The 17,414-nt window shown below is 43.4% G+C and overlaps 1 protein-coding gene across 3 annotated transcripts in view; it reads right to left on the bottom strand.

The window, feature by feature from the left end:
- NOL4 (nucleolar protein 4) overlaps window positions 1–17,069 on the bottom strand; it is a gene marked incomplete at both ends in the record, with an annotated part of 193,189 nt that extends 176,120 nt beyond the window's left edge. For 2 of the 3 annotated variants that reach the window (XM_080339921.1, XM_080339922.1), the window contains one exon: window positions 16,803–17,069. In XM_080339921.1, the coding sequence (XP_080196047.1) occupies window positions 16,803–17,069 (267 nt within the window). The remainder of the gene's footprint in view (window positions 1–16,802) is intronic. The other variant, XM_080339925.1, reaches the window with a different exon arrangement.
- Window positions 17,070–17,414: the final 345 nt, after the last annotated feature.

Genomic DNA, 17,414 nt, shown 5'->3' with positions numbered 1-17,414 from the left:
TAACCACTAGTATTTTATATACTTATCAGTCAAAAGGCTGATAATGAAATAGCTCTAGTCCTTGAAAGACTTTGAGAACTGACAAGGGGTTTTTGCTAAGACTGACAATCTCTTACATACAGCTATAGAGTTTATTAGTTATTTTTGTTTGATTTTTTTAACACAAAAGTAGAATTTTCATAAACATTTGACTGAAGATGGATTTTTTCGAGAAAAAATGACAAACACCATGGGACTCACAATGAAACTGTAACAGTTGATAACACTATTTTTAAGCTATTTCAACTTCTATAAGGAAAAAGAAACCTTCCTGCTCTTTTCTACATTAATATCTTTAGAATACAGATGCGGTTTTTGTGGTTAGTTCTTCACAAAGGCATTCAATTTTTATTTTCATGGATGATCTTATTATTGATCAGGTATATTACAATCTTTTTAGGTCTCAGCTGTGTTCTGTTGAAGACAACAGGAGTCCTCCAGCTATATTCAATTACACACAAGCCAGCATTTAATGAAGCTGATAAAAAATACTTTTCTCATATTATGGCTGAAGAAGAAACTAGTACCTGAGGCTATGGACATTCCTCCTACCCACCCCCTCTTCCCAATTCCTGGGCTGCCACATTCAGCTACACAAAAGAAGAGACTCACAGGTCTCCTTCAGAAGGACAGACCTGGCTTCAAAATGTATCAGCTTGATATTTGCACACCAGGGACCCAAGACCACATTTTCACTTCATAACCATATGCAAACATTTTTATTGCCTCTAGTAGCGACTTCAGCACCTTGAGGGCCAAAAGTTGAGCAATGCTACTTTTCAGCGATAGCTGTAGCTATACACTATGCTACATAACGTATAGCTACGTACACACAGTAAGAGAGCACCAGGGCTGGTAAGCAAGAGGTGTCTCAAGTGCTGAGGTCTGGCAAAAGCAGAAATAGAGGGTGAACAACAGCAGTGACAGCAGCACGGGGTTTTATTTCCATTCCCTCCACCTCGAGTCACACCAACCACAACATGTCACTATTCACAGCAAGTATTTGTAGCTGCGGTGCCGCTGGGCAGCCCTACATCTGCCAGCAGGGTCTCATGTGGCATCACGTCACGGTACGGTGAATTCACTTAAAAGAGACTCGAAGCTTGTTTCCAAAGACAAGGGTTTCCCTGAGCCAAACCAGGAGGCCTGTGATGTCCACGGGTTGAACGGCCATAGCACAAGCACGCTGCGGGTGTCCGGGCCCGCCCTGATTAAATGGGTACCAGCCATACTGCTGCATCTCCACGGCAGCACCCACCCTCTGCAGGGAGAGGGCAGGATGGTGTAGGAACCCACCCACACAGCTGCTCCGGGCAGAGAAGGAGATCACCCACCTGCCTTCAGCGCCAGCGTTATTCTGGGTGCTAGCAGTGCCAGGGGCAACCACGCTGGGCAGGCACAGGGCCTTCGCTGCGCTGAAAACCCACCGGAGCTGCCATTTCGCCCCACGCTACCAGCCGCACGCACGTTTAACCGGCGGCCCGCGGGATGGCGGCTGCGGGCCGGGGCGGGTCCCCCGCCGCCAGCAGCCCTTTCTGTGGAGGGCTGGCGCAGGCTCGCAGGCAGCCGGCCCCCGCGGGGGGCAGCCCGGGCTGCGGCGGGGGGTGGCGGCGGGCGAGGGAGCGCTGGCCGGGCGGGAGCCGCACAGGTGCTGCCGCAGCCCCGTCGCCATGGGAACGGCGCGGCGGGGGGGGACGGTGCCGAGGGCGCGGTGGCCGTGGCCGGCCGAGCCCCCCCCGCCATCCCCCGCTCCCTTCCGCGAGTGGGAGTGAGGAGCGGGTGTCCGTGTGCCTACATGTGTGTCCCGGAGGTATCCCACTGTTGCCATAGGAACAGGCGGGGGGAGGCGATGGCGGCACAGCCGCACCCTCTCCCCGCTCCCCCCTCCCCCGTGCCCTCAATGCCAGCCCAGGCCCTGAATCAATTAATGGAGCCGCAGCGGCGGCAGAGCCAGCACCGGGCTGAGGGGGAGGTGGGGGGAACGGGCGGTGGCGCTGCCCTCGCCCCGGCCCCCTCCTCGCCCCCCAGGGCAGCCCCCGCACCCAGCTGGCGGGGCGGCCTCGAACCGGGGGACTTAGGCCCCCGCGGGGCGGCCCCGGCAGATGGCCCGTGCGGCCCCGCCGCGGTGCGCCCGGGGAGAGGCGCTCCGGCCGGCTCCCGCGGGACACACCCGCGGGCTGCGCAGCAGCGGGGACGGGGGGAACCACCACCAAACAACAACAAAACCCCAGCCCCGCGCGGCGCGGCAGTTGTTTACGGCACCATATGGCTGCAGGGGGAGGGGGGAGGGAGATGTCTGCCGGCTGCGGCACCGCTGCGCTCATTATGTCCGATGGAGTCACGGTCACCCCGGCCCGCCGCGCCCCGCACCGCAGCCCCGGGGGCGGGGGGGACACACAGAGGCGGCTCCTCGCCGCTTCGGTTCCCATCTCGCACAGATTTTTGGGGTACAGCGTGTCCGGGGAGGAGGGACCCAGAAAACCCTCTGTATTTGCAAGGGATGGTTTTAGTACCAGGGAATGAAAAATAAGAGCGGTCTGGCTGCTCCCGTGCTGCCGCTGAGGAAAAATTCAGCCCCTTCCCCGAAGTCCGTCTCTATTTCTGTGACAGTCTATGTATATCCTTTGTGTAAAGATGAACGCATGGGAAATAGCTCTATTTCGAACCACAACACTGCAGAGCTTTAAACGTAGAAGGAAAACGCAAAATAAAAATAAATGTCGCCAGTATTTTTTTGTGGTTTGGTTTGAGATGAAAACCTGACCCATTTCGGGGCATTTCTGTTTATTGTTTATATGTATTAAGAACTGAAGTTCTGAGCACCGAACGCTACAGCAAGATCCAGAGCGATTAATGCTTTTTTTTTCGGAGTGAAGCAGTCATTCAATTCAGAGAAACCCTTCCTGCGCGGCACTGATGGAGGCAGGACCGGTGCAGCGCATCCTGCCTCTGGAGAGCTTTCCCAGCTAGGGGCAGGGAAATGCTTTGAAATGGCTTTATGTCTTTTCCCTCAATGATTCATAAGATAGGTGCTGAACCTTGGTATTATTAGAGAGATAAAATCTGCAGACTATGGGGTTTGATAATAGGCAACTATACTGCTATCCATATTACCTTGTAAAATTGAAGTATTGATTTTTTTAAAGCATGGTTTGCTACTTAGCCGACCAATCCCACTACTATTGTAGTCAGTGGGATTTTGCTATTGACTTCGGTGGGAACAGGTTTTTGCCTTTAAAATGGTCTATTTCACATTATTATGGTAATGTCATTCTGTAGTTGTTAAAATCAGCCTTCTTGGCCTTGAACATTTTAAAAGATTAATGTAGAAATTATTTCAGCTCAACGTATTCACCTCATTTCTGCTCATGTCATGTCCAAAGTTTTGTTTAGATAAATAAGGCAGATAACTTATTGCTCCAGATGGTTGTGGGTGGATTGGACTGAATAGATTCTCCAGTTTCATGGTTTTTAAGGTTTTTTGTTTGTGTTTGGTTGGTTTGGGTTTTGTGGTTTTTAGTTTTGGTGGGTTTTTGTTGTTTGGTTTGGTTTGGGTTGGGTTTGGTTTTTTTTTTTGGGGGGGGTGGTTTGTTTTTTTCTTTTGGGAGGGTTGTGGGTTTTTTGTTGTGGGGTTTTTTTTATTATTATTTTACAGAAGCCTACATTTAGAAACCCATTTGTAGATCTCCTCTATGTGCAGATTAGACTGCATTTGGTTGCTCACCAGAATAGTGTGCTTTCCAAAGAAATATTAAAAATATTAAAATGCAGCCAGCACAATGAGTGGTTCAGTTCAATTGATGTTGCACAAACGGGCTGATCCTACTGCCCATAGATAATATATATTTGAATACTGGTATCTGCCATTGGATTGGAATTCAAAATGAGAAATGGGAGGCCTCGAGGTCTGGAAATAAAGGCAACACCAGGAAAAAAATGGTTCTCCACTTATTAGTAAATAATAATCTGCAGCAGCAAAGACAAATGACAAGGACTGAAGAAAACGCACAGTGCTACGGCCATAAAATAGATATTGGGGCTTTGACACAATGGCGAACACATTCAAGTTCAAATTGCGAGGTGTATCTATATTAATTATTTGCCTATTTGGATAACAACAATCTTTTTAGTGTCTAGCAAAGTTCTGCTTAGCTACTTTCTGCTATATCATGCTGTGACACTCATTAAATTCAATGTTGACTAATAAACTCCAATTTGAAATAATTGTAGAGGAATAGACATAGAATTTGTTCCAAATTTTGCTGAAATAAAATTCCCATTAAAAATGCCCCCCCCCCCCCAAAAAAAAAAAAAATCATGTTTCATTTTCCTCACATTTTCCAGGCAATTTTAATTGTTAGGTAGTTAATATCTTAAGGTGGCTCTGTGTTTATAGTTGGCCAACAGATATCCTTAGCTGCCTACGTACTGGTTTTGGAGACTAGTAGTTTTATTACCAAATTAACAGGAAGCATCAGCCTCCTTTTACCTGGTTTACTTCATTAGCTTTATTATGATTATTATTGTGAAATGTGTGATATAGGTTTTCCAGGCTTATTTCACTTTGCTCAGCCTCTACCTCTACCAAAGCTGACTTTTTTTGCTTTAGGATGCGCTCCCATGGAGCTATTAGGCCCCAGTTTGTTTATACTTGATTGGCTTTAACACTTTACTCCATTTGTTCTCTCATCTCACCTTTCTTCCAGTCTTATTAGAAGCAGGATCTCTCTAATGCAAATACAGATTTCAAATAAATTTCAAAAGGCCAAGGAAAAGGGAAAGAGATCTGGGTTCTCCCCATGGCAGATGTCCTAATGCAATATCCACAGAGAAGGGAGAATACTTAAAAACAAGCAAAAACCTCAGCTGAGGACAGGTGCATGTATTGTATATATTTAGTTGGGAAGGGGAAAAGATGAGAGATGCACTTTTAATCAACTTAAATATATGGAGAATTTAAAGGACGTTTGTTTTTTCCCTCCCTAAACAATCAGAATATGTAGATTACTACAATGAAGAGCTGTCTGTACAGTGCATTGTGACTAGTGCAACTCTGGCACTGCAGCAGATAATAACCAAAGCAACAGGGTGCTCCTAGTATTATTTTACAGCTGAATTTGGCCTTGCTATAATTAAGCCTTTCTAGATATTCGTACACATTTTATAAACATGCCTATACACTTACAAAGCACTGGTCCAGCACATTGGAATACACTGTGGCAAAACCTGGATAGCAGTTACAGGTAAATTATTGTTTACTAATAAAAAAACCCCTTCATCTGAATGTATCCTATGGAGAATTCAGTCACCTCTGCCCAGTCACCAATACCAACTGATGGGGATATTGAGTGCACATGGTGGATGGTCTGTGGGTGGACTCCTCCCCTGGGCACTGGCCATGATAAAGCCTAAGCACCACCCAAGGACTGCATTGTGTCTTCCAAAGAGGGGCACAGTCTTTGTGCCAAAAACATGATTCACAGACCTTCTGCTGGTCCTGTCCCAGGAGATTTCATCCACTGCAAATTAGGATGACAGAACTGGTCCTTCAAAGCCTTGCTGATTTCACCATCTTGACTCCTTCCAGCTTGCTACAGCTACAGTTTTCCAGCTCTTTTGTAGGTCTGTTCATTTACTCTTTTGAGCTATTAAGCAAAGTACTAATGCACTTTAAAATGTTTTCATATAACCATCTATATTGTACTTTATTTGCCTGCTTTCAAATTACAGCGACCGTGACAACGCAAATTTGTTAAAATTCTTGAAGTCTGTACATGTGAAAATTTTCCTGACTTTACATTTATTAAGAATTAAATGTCTAAAAAAAATCTAGTAATTACCTGTAAATTCATTAAAGCTCAATGCTAAGTAGCAGAAAATACATAGTTCATTACAATTCTATTAATTAAAATGTTCTACTCATTACTCTTAATAAAATTTGACCTGCTTTCTCCCATTTAAGAATGCTTTTTCCTACTCAGTTTTTGAAAGCAGTCCTTTTGGTTCAAGTTGAAAATGGAGGTTTCAATTAGGAATATAGGGAAAACAATCTTTTCAGTTCCACAGTTTCGCCAAAGTCTGATGTATCTTGCCAAAATTGGGCTGATTTAAAGAGAATAATAGTAGAATTTGCGATATAAAAGGTCAGTTAAAAAGGAAGAAAGTAGTTTTATTTTAACCAATTTTATTCAGCTCTAGACCTAGCTTATTTTATATTGCTTTGTTATTTGCTTTGATGCAAATTTAACTCCTTGAAAGCTCACTATATGCCCAGTTCATCTCCCATTTACACCAAAACAATGATAACCAGGCCTTGTGCAATGGTAAAACACAGCAGAGGATTTGTGTAGGTTTTCCAAAAAAGCAGGGCCAAAGTCCAATGAGCTTACAATATAGGTCTTTTTGAGAAGTTCTGGCTTTTGCTGCAGCATTCATGTGCAACTCACTACCTTATCTCCTTGTTGCATAGTCCCAAACTGAGACAAAAAGACGTACATAGATGTGGTCTGTCTGAAGTACAGGTTTTAGACAGATGCCTGGAATTGGAATACGGCACTCATTAAAAGAAGGCTGAGCTGTTTGCTTGCTACAAATGAAATACTTTAGTATTATGGCAACTCTGGCTGTGGGGCTCTGCTGAACTCTCAGAATATAAAAATAGAAATGATATCAAAAGATGTCATTAAAAAAATGGCTATGTCTAGATTAAGGGAGAAAAGAGCAATTTACATTCTTTTTTCTTTTCCGCTGTAGTTTCTTGAGAAATGCAATGGGACAGGTCATCTAATTATATATATGCCACAATTGCTGGTGAGACTGGTCAAAAGCAAAGTCTTCCAGAAATTGTCATCATTTGAATGAGCTAATTGCCTCTCATATTTGCAATTAATTCTCTGGTAATTCTGCTCATCTTTTTCTTCCCACCATAGCAAGGGTTTGGTAATAGTTGCAACAAATATACACACAAAAATCTAGCACAAGTAGACATTAATACAGAGGTGAAAACAGCACATTAATCCTCATCACAAGTGGAGTAAATTGGAAAATGGAGGTGGCTCATTGCAAACGCTCTGTGTAAATCACAGTAATCTCATGCACTGGTCCGCATCGGATAGTGCCAGAGCTCAGAAACTTGATGATCTCCTTCCTTCTTTCAGACAAGGAATATCATGACAGCAATGAGCCATAGAAACCACTACAGTCAAACTGACCAAGGAACCATCTAGTCATGGTCTCCAAGGGAATCTGTGAAAGACGTTTCAGAGCTCAGTAATTAGTAAGCAGACAAATAAATCTCTAAACAAAATACAGTGCATCCAGTTGCATTGTGCAATAATGACTGGCTTATTTTCCTCTGCTATAGCTTCAGCCAACTTAAGAACACACACCTAAAAATTAATAATCTGTTCATGAAACAAGAGCATGAAGGCTCAGATCACCAGCAATAGTAAAATTCAGGGCAAAGGGGAAGGGGATGGGAAGATTTCACCACGCTCCACAAGTCTTTCCTTGTGTTGACTGTGTGGGCTGGAACGTGACTAACCCCAGTAGATGCTCAATCAGAGTTTCTCTAGGGGCTGCAAGGCAGACTTGCCATTCCCAACACTACAGGTTATAAAACAATGCCCTAGCTTTGAATTTACCTTTTGAGATGGTTGTCAAAAGTCTTAGGACATAGGATAGAATTTAAAAGGGTGGCTGCTGATTTTTCTCTCTCTGCTGTTCATGAGCATTTACACCACACCGTTTTCTTTCAGCTTCTACCTCTTTACATGTCTGTTTTCTACTGTGCACTTTCACTTCATGTTAATCTTTCTGGGTGCTGTAACCACTAAAATCTATTTCTCTTGTAAGTACCCCTTTGCTTTAATTACCTTAGTTACCTTCTCTCGACCTTTCATCTGTCATAACCTTTTAGAGGTGAGGTAAATACACTAAGCATGTTACTAAAGGCAAGGACATACCATTTAATTAATGAGATGGATAAGTTTTCAATATTATTCTCTGTATTTTTCCTAATGCTGATTTTTGTTGTCCCTGCTATGCTTATTGAAGATCTACTTATTGATTTATTTGAAATTATTCCTAAATTTTCCTTTGAGATGGTCTAATTCTACACCTTTTAAATGTGATTGAAAAGCTTGAATTCTTCCTTTCCTCTTCAAAAAACTAATGTAGCAATGGCATAAAATGTAAAATATCTGGCAATGGTCTATAGGCAATTCTGCCTGCCATGATTTATGCATTTTTCCCTTTGTTAAGGTTATTTCTATTTTCCCTCCCCGTTCTTCCTTGACTTGTTCAACCTAATTAATTTACATTTCTGTTCGGTGTTGAAACCCCTTCATTTGTCCAAGTTTCATGTTTATGTATGTATACATATATACTTGCGTGTGTCTATATACACACATTGGACTGCATTTGTATTGCTTTCAAATGCTTCCTATGGCTTCCCAACTCTTCACTAGCTTTAATTTGTCATCACAGACAAAGTTTCAACCCTGCTTTAGTAAAATCAGTATCAGATTGGTTTCATTTCAAAAGGAAGTCAGAACCAGATTTTCACCTGAAAATTATTTAAACGCCTTCCGAACATGACGGGTTAGAGGAACATAATTAATCCTTACAAAATCCAAACTAGTTGCAGCAACAAGGTATAGTTGATATTGACACTTAGCAACCTCATTTTTAATGATTTTCGTATTGATTTTTGTTTCTGGTGTTGAAATATGGTTCACTGGTCTGTCATTTCTATGAACTATCTTTACTACCTTTTTTTTTTCCTCTTTCTAGTACATTTTTGGCCATCCTCCAGTATTATTGCCATATATAGTGGCAAGCGATATATTTGAATAATATTTTAGTTACTTCATTCTTAAGTTCTTTCTTCTTGGATTTGTATTAGTCCCAGCGACATACTGCAATTTAATATCTTGATTTGCCATCATCTCTTTTTTTTTTCCTCTGTTTCTGGCCATTCCTCAGTTTCATCACCTGAAAAATGTACATGCAGGACAGGTATTTCCTCATCGCCCACAGCAGAGAAGATACATGCTGAAAAATGAAGTTCTGAGAAACCTTTTTATGCTCCTTGTCTTTCCTGTCTGCTGAAATCTCTGCCCATATCAGTGCTGTTCTTTTCTCATTGTATCTAAATACTTGTGGAACTACTTGCTTGTTACTCGACTTGTGTCAGCTCAGGGTAGTGAGCGTTAGTCCATTCACAAGTTTGATTTCCCACATGCCAACACAATGCTGCTTTACCCTATAGATGGGTCACCATTTAGTGGCAGCTACTTCAGCTCTGAATCTGCTCTGAACAACAGTTTTCTACTAAGTCCACCTGACAGTATTGGCAGTGCTATGCAAAAGTCTAGAGGCAACAGAGAGCAATCATAAGATGTGCGTGTTTAAAAATTGTGCAGTGAATTAGAGTCATAAGTCATTTAAGTGCAAGAGATCTCACCTCCTGAATTTTCTTAAGTACAGTCAAAATGTTATCACATCCATGTCTTCTTGTATTAAAAAACTTTGGGGCAACAAAATTTACAGAACTTCCAGACACACAGATCTAACTGGCAATATAATGTATATAACCTTTCATTTCCCAGAGGAGCTTAATTACAGGCTCTCAAGTGAAAAAGCTTGAATGAGTTTCAGCCTAGGCTCAAGTAGGCCATTTAATAAAAATTGTCCTTCCAAGTCTATACAGAATATTTATTTCTGAAAAAATTCTTTACTTGAGGTTAACTCTAACATAGATCAGATTTATTAAGTAAAATGTTCCCTACGGATACCCCCTTAAGTTGAAGAGTATCCATATACACAACTAAATGGTTCAAAGCCTACAATTCAATTTCACCAACTAGCTTTAATCCCTGCAGATGCACATAGTAAGTGTCAGGTTTTGCAGCTTAGAGAGTTATTGAATAAGCAGTTAGAAGCCTGCACAACTATCTGCAATAAAGTTCATCATCGGTAAGAAAATCCATTTGCATCCAGGAATGCTCAATGCTGTAACTTGTAGCAAATCATTCCTGAATATTTGCAATGCCTACCTGGACATTTGATGTTTATAAATCATTAAAAACCACCTTGCTAGTGGAAATGTAAGGTTTTGAGGCTCATCTATTTAAATAGAACAAAAAGGTAATTTAAGAAAGCTACAGGATCACTTTCACTGCTGCTGTAGGACAATGCAAACAACTCTCATGCACCAGCCAGTATCTCCTGAGTTTTCTGAAGTCAGAGAGGCTTCTGTCATGTTTAAAATGACATATACAAGATCAAAACATCTTTTATGTTCTGGAAAGCTCTACTCATTTTGGAGGCTGTGTTGATCAGGGCCAACCTACTCAACAAGGAACAAGAGATTCCTGTGATGCTCTGTGGTGCATGGGAGGCTGCGGAATCTGGTAGGATACTCCTGGATAAGGGTCCCTGCCACACCATCTCATGATCTTTCTCCACATCTACCTTATTTATATCTCTCTTCAACATTTGCCCTGTTTGTTTTGTTCCTCTTTTACCAGCAAACTCTCAACAGGTGTATCCTGCATATGGGGAAATATCAGGACTCAAATAGCTTCCTTCAGACCAAACTCAACAGCTGCTTGTTGTCTCCCATCCACAGCAGACCAAAACTCACAGTTCAATGTCAGCCGATTTTAATTTATTTCTGTAGTGTAAAATGAAATTTGAATCATTAACTCCCACATTCATCCAGCATTAGGAGTAGCCGCCTTCTCACAGGGGCCTGTGTTCATGATAAGCCCTCTCTACATGGAGTCTTTCTGTGTCTATATGTGTGTTGTCTCCCTGGATTGTGTCTCCTGTCTGTCTAGAGGGTTAAACAAGAACAACAGTGATCACCCCAAAAGTTAGGGAAAGAAACAGTCTCCATAAAAACATCAGAAAAAGTCCCGTTACGCTGTAGTGATGCCTATCAGCCCACTTTAGCTCCAACCTGCTGGCAAATGCCTGCTTATTCCTCACTGCTCACGTAGCTGTGTAGCCACAGAAACAACCTGCAGTACCTCTGAAGAAAACCGGGGCTGAAGTGCCTGAGCTGCAGTCCCCACCATGCTGCGTCGTGACTGAATCCAGCGCAGCTTCGCCGACAAGAGGCTGAGGGTAAAGACACTGAAGAACCAAGTTCACTGTCACCTCGGTCTTCTCAGCAAAGGCTCATAGCAGCACGACAATTAAACTGGGAGGTTTTATTTTGGATCGCTGGAAAGGTTTGGGCTTTCAAGCCATGTACCTCGCCTTTACTGGGGACAGCACTGAATTTGTCATCCTGCTTTGTTATATGCCTTGGATGGATATGTCAGCAGGAGGTTTCATTATGGTATTGCTACACTCTATTTAATGTTTCTAAAGTAATGATAACTGTTTCTAGCTTTACCGAAGCAGCACTTCAAAATGTTCCCGCTTTTAAAATTTGCTCTCTTTGGCTCAAGTTTCTTCAGAAAATTCTAGGTCAACATTGTTACCAAGAAATCTCAGATCCTCGTCTCCCTTTGCCTGTCTCTCACATACATGCATGTAGAGATGGCGTCTTACATATGGCCGCTCTAACATTTTTAAATTTCAGGATAGAGTTATTCTCTTTATTCACAAACACTTCACTGAATGCCTGCATTAAGAGTTGCCAACTAAACCAGTTTTTTTCCATCTGCTATGACCATTTTCCAGCACTGTCTCTCTGATTCACCAGCATCCCGCTTCACCGAGTCCATCGGGAGGTCTGCAAACAGCAGGGCAGAGGCTGCGGGTAACGGGAGGATACGAAGCTCCGCAGACCTGAACAGGGGTTAAGGAACATGTGGTGGGCAGTTAAAACGGCATGGGTACAGCAGGGCTCAAACACCGCTTCTGAGCCCGGAAGGTGCATTTAACAGGACTGTAAACTACCACAGAACTGTACCTTGGGATAAATTACAGCTCACCCTCAGCATCACCTTTCTGTGGCACTTACTGCCATTATGTGTTGGCAGTTCAGTAGGCTACAGAGCTACCAATATATATTTGACAAACTTCTATTTTTTATATTGATGGCTACAAGAAATGGGGAGAAATGCGAAGAAGCAAGCTTCAGATTGCTATAAAATGCCCTGAAATAATGAAAAATTTAAACTGTAAGATAATCTAAAGCATCATATTTTCACATATAAGTTATTTATACTGTGATCTGTTTTTTCTATTGCTCATAACCAAAGTAATTTATATAAAATCAAACAAACTATAAACTCATCAGTCCATCTACTATTCTTCATCACTAAAAGAACAAGAGGTGGGCTGTGATACAGCCGGTTCCATAGAACTGAGTGGCCTATAATTTTAAGCCCTAAATCCTGTAATCAGATTCAGTAGTACAGCCCTGTACCTGTAGAGCCTCACTGGTCTGCTAGCAGCAATCCAAGAGGTACCGGATCCTCCTGGAGGATCTACACATTTAACTAATTTGAAGAAAATTAGGTTTCTGAAAGAAAGATCACACTATGCTTACAACTGGAAAATATAAAAGGAGACACAGAAAAATTCATACATAAGGCCTGTGGTTTCATAAAGTCACTGGAGTCATTGCAAATTAATAATGACATAAAAGCAATCTGAACTTGGCCTTTAAGATTATATTCTGTTAGTTTGCTGATAATGTGTAAATTCTATATTTGAGGCATATCCCGCAGTCATCTTGGCCCTTCTTTTTTAAAGGAAAGTTCTGATTAGAATGGGCCGATTGAGCTTGGGGCATTATTTTGTAACTTATTTTTAAAACAAGAGCCATTTTAGGAGCCATAGTTGTGTCAAAGGGCAACATCAAGCAAGACAAAGAAAAGCAGTGAAAATAAATTTCAAATTGTCAATTGATAAATAGTTCCAGTTAAAGAACTATGAAGAAAATACACAGAAAAAAATCCACCATAAAAATCCTGTATACAATTGGAAAAGATATTATACTAGAAATGTTAGTTCCACGCATCCTTATGGATTGTGAGTACTAACCAGTAAAAGTCGATACTGTCAGCTGCTTGGCTTATTTGTTGGCCTAACAGATTTATACTATGTGTCTAGGCATAATTTCAGTATTTTCATAAAGTGCAGTTTGGGCTTAATTAAAGAAAACCTACCATGATAACAGTAGCAATCTGAAAAGTTGCAGAAGTGAGAAACTCACCGGGTAGCACATAGAAATGCTTTACTGTGGGTTGTCCCACTCTGGACCTAAAATGGCTGTTTTGCAGGGGATGTTGTTGCTTGGTGACCAAAAGCACATCTTCTAGGCCACAGAGGGATGTGAACATTCAGAAATTGATTTGTTCCTGTTGCTTTTGAGGAGACCATACACGTAAAACAGATCAAGCCAGCACATAATCATCTATGCGTTCTCTTTGCTGGCATGCTTAAACTTGATATTGAAGAGAGGGCTGTGATTTTGAGCTAGTTACCAACCAGGCAAGGGAAAACATGAATGATACCTCATGCGCTACTGCCCACAGAATATGAAAGTAGACCAAGCTTCAACTACTGTGAGAGTGCAAGACATCCCTGCTTCAATTAAGTCTGTGTTGTACATCTAGCCTGTTCCGGTGCAACCTCCCAGTTGCTATCAGGCTCTCTTTCTTTCATTAGAATCAAGTAGTTAATTAGCCCCAGCCTGTCCTCCCTCCTTCTCTCTTTCCCTTTAACGCAGCAGTAATGATGTCTAATTACCAGCAGCAGTGGATTACAGCACCATCAGGAGCAAATCTCTCTGGCTGACAGCAAGGCTGAGCAGCAAGTCTTAAAGCTTCAAGGAGAGAATAATTCCTAATGAAGTATTTGAATATTTGCTTATTTTTGACCAGCTTGTGACTGTAGAGTCCAACTTGTAATTTCATCCATCCTGTCACTGCAGAGGGAGTGCTCATGCTGCCAGCAGTGATTAATTTTAAATTTAAATTACTTTTACCTATGGTGAGATCAAGTGATGGACAAGAAAAAGGAGAAGATGAGGAAGGGATTCACCATTTGTGGATCTGTTACTGTTTGTGGCTCTTTCTGTGGACTGGACGAGCTCAAATGTATGGGATAACAGTGAGGAGAAAAAAAAAAGTACAACCAGTGGGGATCTTTCTAAATCCCTATAAATTAATAAACTCTTAAATAATTAGTAAGAGTTTAAGAAATGAGGCAATGGGCTCCTAAGGCTTATCAACAATTGCGGTCTGCTAAAAATCCAATCTCTTCCCCTCTAACTTGTCTTTCCTGGCTGGGTGAAAGCCAAGGCCTTCCTGAAGTCAATAGGAGCTTTGCCACTGGCTTTCTCCAGGCCAGGGGCTGCATCCCCATTGTGTCACATGGGTTGTTTCAGAGCCTTCAGCACAAACAAACCATTGCCACCTCACAGGTCTACTTAGATACTCCTCTGCCTTTGGAGATGGGGTAGTGACACCAGATTCATGGGTTAGGGGGGTGGCATTTGTTTTTCAGAGCTGGCTGTTGTATGAGAGTGCTGAATATCAACTTTTCTCATTGATGTTGGACAACAGAGTTATGTTAGCCAGCAGGAGGAAATTTTATTTACATGCAAGACCTTTTCCCTAATGGTCCGTATGTCATTATTCAAATAATGCATAGATATTCAGCAATTGCTTACAGATAGGCCGTGCTAACTTTCCTTTCTTGATTTTATTGGCAGGCATTCTTATTTCATTAGGATGCCTGCTTGGCGGCTTAAGATAGTTACTTCTATATGAATATAAATACGTATATAGGGACATATAGAGACATTCACAGTTGAGGGTGATTCCCCCAGGTGAACAAAGGTAAGACCAGCAAGGCAATCAACCTCTGACTGAAATCTCTGGAGGAAAAAAATGAGAACATTTTTTTGTGATTTGATCTGAAAATAAAATAGAAGAGGGAATGCAAGGTGGGACTCCAGGCTATCATAGCCTACCAAAGGTGACAGAAAATAGATAAGCTGATCATCACTGAGTCTTGTGTTTCAGAGGCCCAGAACAGCACTTAACTATTAGATTCCATCTTGTAAAATTAAGGTTAGCCTTTTTGTTTAGTAGCATTGTCAATGCAATTTTTAAAAATACTGAATTTGCCTACAGTTTTGAACTTGCAGTGAAAAGGATATTCTTAGGAATAAAAGATCATGCCTACTGGCTCTCCAAAATTATTATTGCAGAAGCAGAGGAGATATTAAAAAATACTGACCTAATTAGAGACTTCTGCTTTAGACAATGTTTTCATTATAAATTATATCTACAGTACCTGTTGGGGTCAGAGATTAGTGATCAGTCATCTAATTGTAGAATAGAAATCTGCCACATAACCTGAATCTATAGGCGGACCTAGAACACTTTGGTGGATGAAAACCATAGAGAGGGAGCAAACTCTGTGCAGAGCTTCTCTTTCACTTTCAATCTTCGTATTTGTAAATTCCTTAAAATTAATTTCCCACCTCTGCCTCCTCACAACCATGACAGTGGTGATGACAAGGGGGCAAACATAAGCCAGCCCCCGGGAATGCCCAGGTTTGTGACTTCAGTGAGGCAGAGAGAGGCAGATTTCCCTGGCAGCCTACGTCACAACCCAACCCAGAATACTTTCCAAGAAGCCCCCTTTGCTGCGCCACCCAGCAACCTTCCTGTTAGGTCAGAATAAGCTGCCACCAAAAATAATAATAATAATAATAGTAATAAGTAAAAAAAAAAAAAAAAAGAAAAGGAAAAAACCCACACCTCACCAAAGAGAATATTTTACATCCAAGCCAAATGCCCAGGCAGGAACGTTTTTAATTGCCGGGTTTCCTTTCTCGGCTCCCCCTCCCCGCCCGCCCCAGGCACAGACAAAAGCAGCTTAGCTTGTGTGACCCAGAGCATAAGAAGAAAGCATAATGATACATTAAGAGAGTTCAATAGGCAAAACCTACTTGCAGCCAACAGTCCCCATCTTCTTAAATAGGCAAATCTGTCGCTTCTGCCACCACCAAGCATAATAGCTCTCCCGCTGTCAGACCAGCGCCTGCCGGGGGCTGCCCCGCTACCCTGGAGCATCGAATCGAGTTTTCAGCCTGACGGCTGCGAGACCCGTGCAAGCCCAGCCAGAGGAGCAAAATAACACCCAGCCCTCCGTCATGCGGACCCTTTGTTGAGCATCCTCCCCTCTCCTCGCCGCCGTTCCTATCGCAGCCGGCGCTTCACAGCCAGCCAGGCACGTTGGTGCCGCTCGGCGGCTCAAGGGCTGAGCGATAATAATAATTTAAATATATATATATATATATAACATTTTAAAAAAAAAACACTGATATCCCGGGGAAACCCCCCCCAGATCACCGCCCGGCGCCACGCTTGGCTTTGTGCCAGGCAAGGCTACCCCCGTGCGCTATCGATCAGCCCCGCCGGCGGCGGGGTCCGCTGCCCGGGGCGGCGGGGCCCGGCACAATGGCCGGAGCGGCGGCGGCGGGACAATAGCCCACCCCAACCCCGCCGCGGCGGCCCACGGGGGGACGGGGAAACGAGGAGGACGAGGAGGAGAACGAGACCGACCCGGCAGGGTGTGTTGTGCGCACGATCGCTTTAAATAAAAGGACCCACAAAGACCTCGGCGGTGTATAATGTGACAGGCAAACGCAACATGGTGATGATGACTTGGGGGAAGAGGGAGGAAGGAGCCAACTGTGGCTGCGGCTCCCCCTGTGCCTCTCGCTCCCGGAGCGGGCTGCAGCGGCCGACATAGAACAAGGAAGACAATTCTCTACTAACCGTGGTTTTGACTGGCACGTACAGCACTTGCTTCCCTCCTCCAGCACCACCACTGACCTCGTCCGGGTTGCCGAGCTGGAAGCCTTTAGATTTGACCCAGAATTTGAATTTGGCATTATCCGTGGAGCTCGACTCGGAGCCGTTCAGGAGCTGGACGATCCGGTCGTATTTTTTACGGGTCACCGTCTTGGTTTTTCCTGAGTCCCCGTAAGTCCTGAGACACCAGTCTTGAAACTGGCGGTACATGTCCCGGTCGCTGCTCTCCATAATCTCCTAGTACACACACGCACACATGCACACGCCGGGGCGCACACACACACGGACACACAGACACACACGCACACACGGACACACGCACACGCCGCCCCGAAGCGGGCCGGGGTGCGGGGCCAGGCCGCCCCGCCGCACTTTGCACCTGTTCACCCAGCGCTCATGAAAAATGCATCCACCTCCGAGCCGGAGCGAAGGAGGTCCCGGTGCAGGCAGATCCCAGCGGATTTTTTTTGTTGTTGTTGTGGTGGTTCGGGGGCGTGGGGGGGCCGGGAGGGGGATGGGTGAGGGGGGCAGCAATCAATTCAATAGTGTGGCAATGTTCTCCTTTTTTTTTTTTTT

This window comes from Nesoenas mayeri (genome assembly GCF_963082525.1).
Source record: "Nesoenas mayeri genome assembly, chromosome: 2".
NCBI classification, from domain to species: Eukaryota; Metazoa; Chordata; class Aves; order Columbiformes; family Columbidae; genus Nesoenas; species Nesoenas mayeri.
The sequence above is the reverse complement of the archived record's forward strand: the minus strand, read 5'-3'. Positions and strand labels throughout refer to the sequence as shown.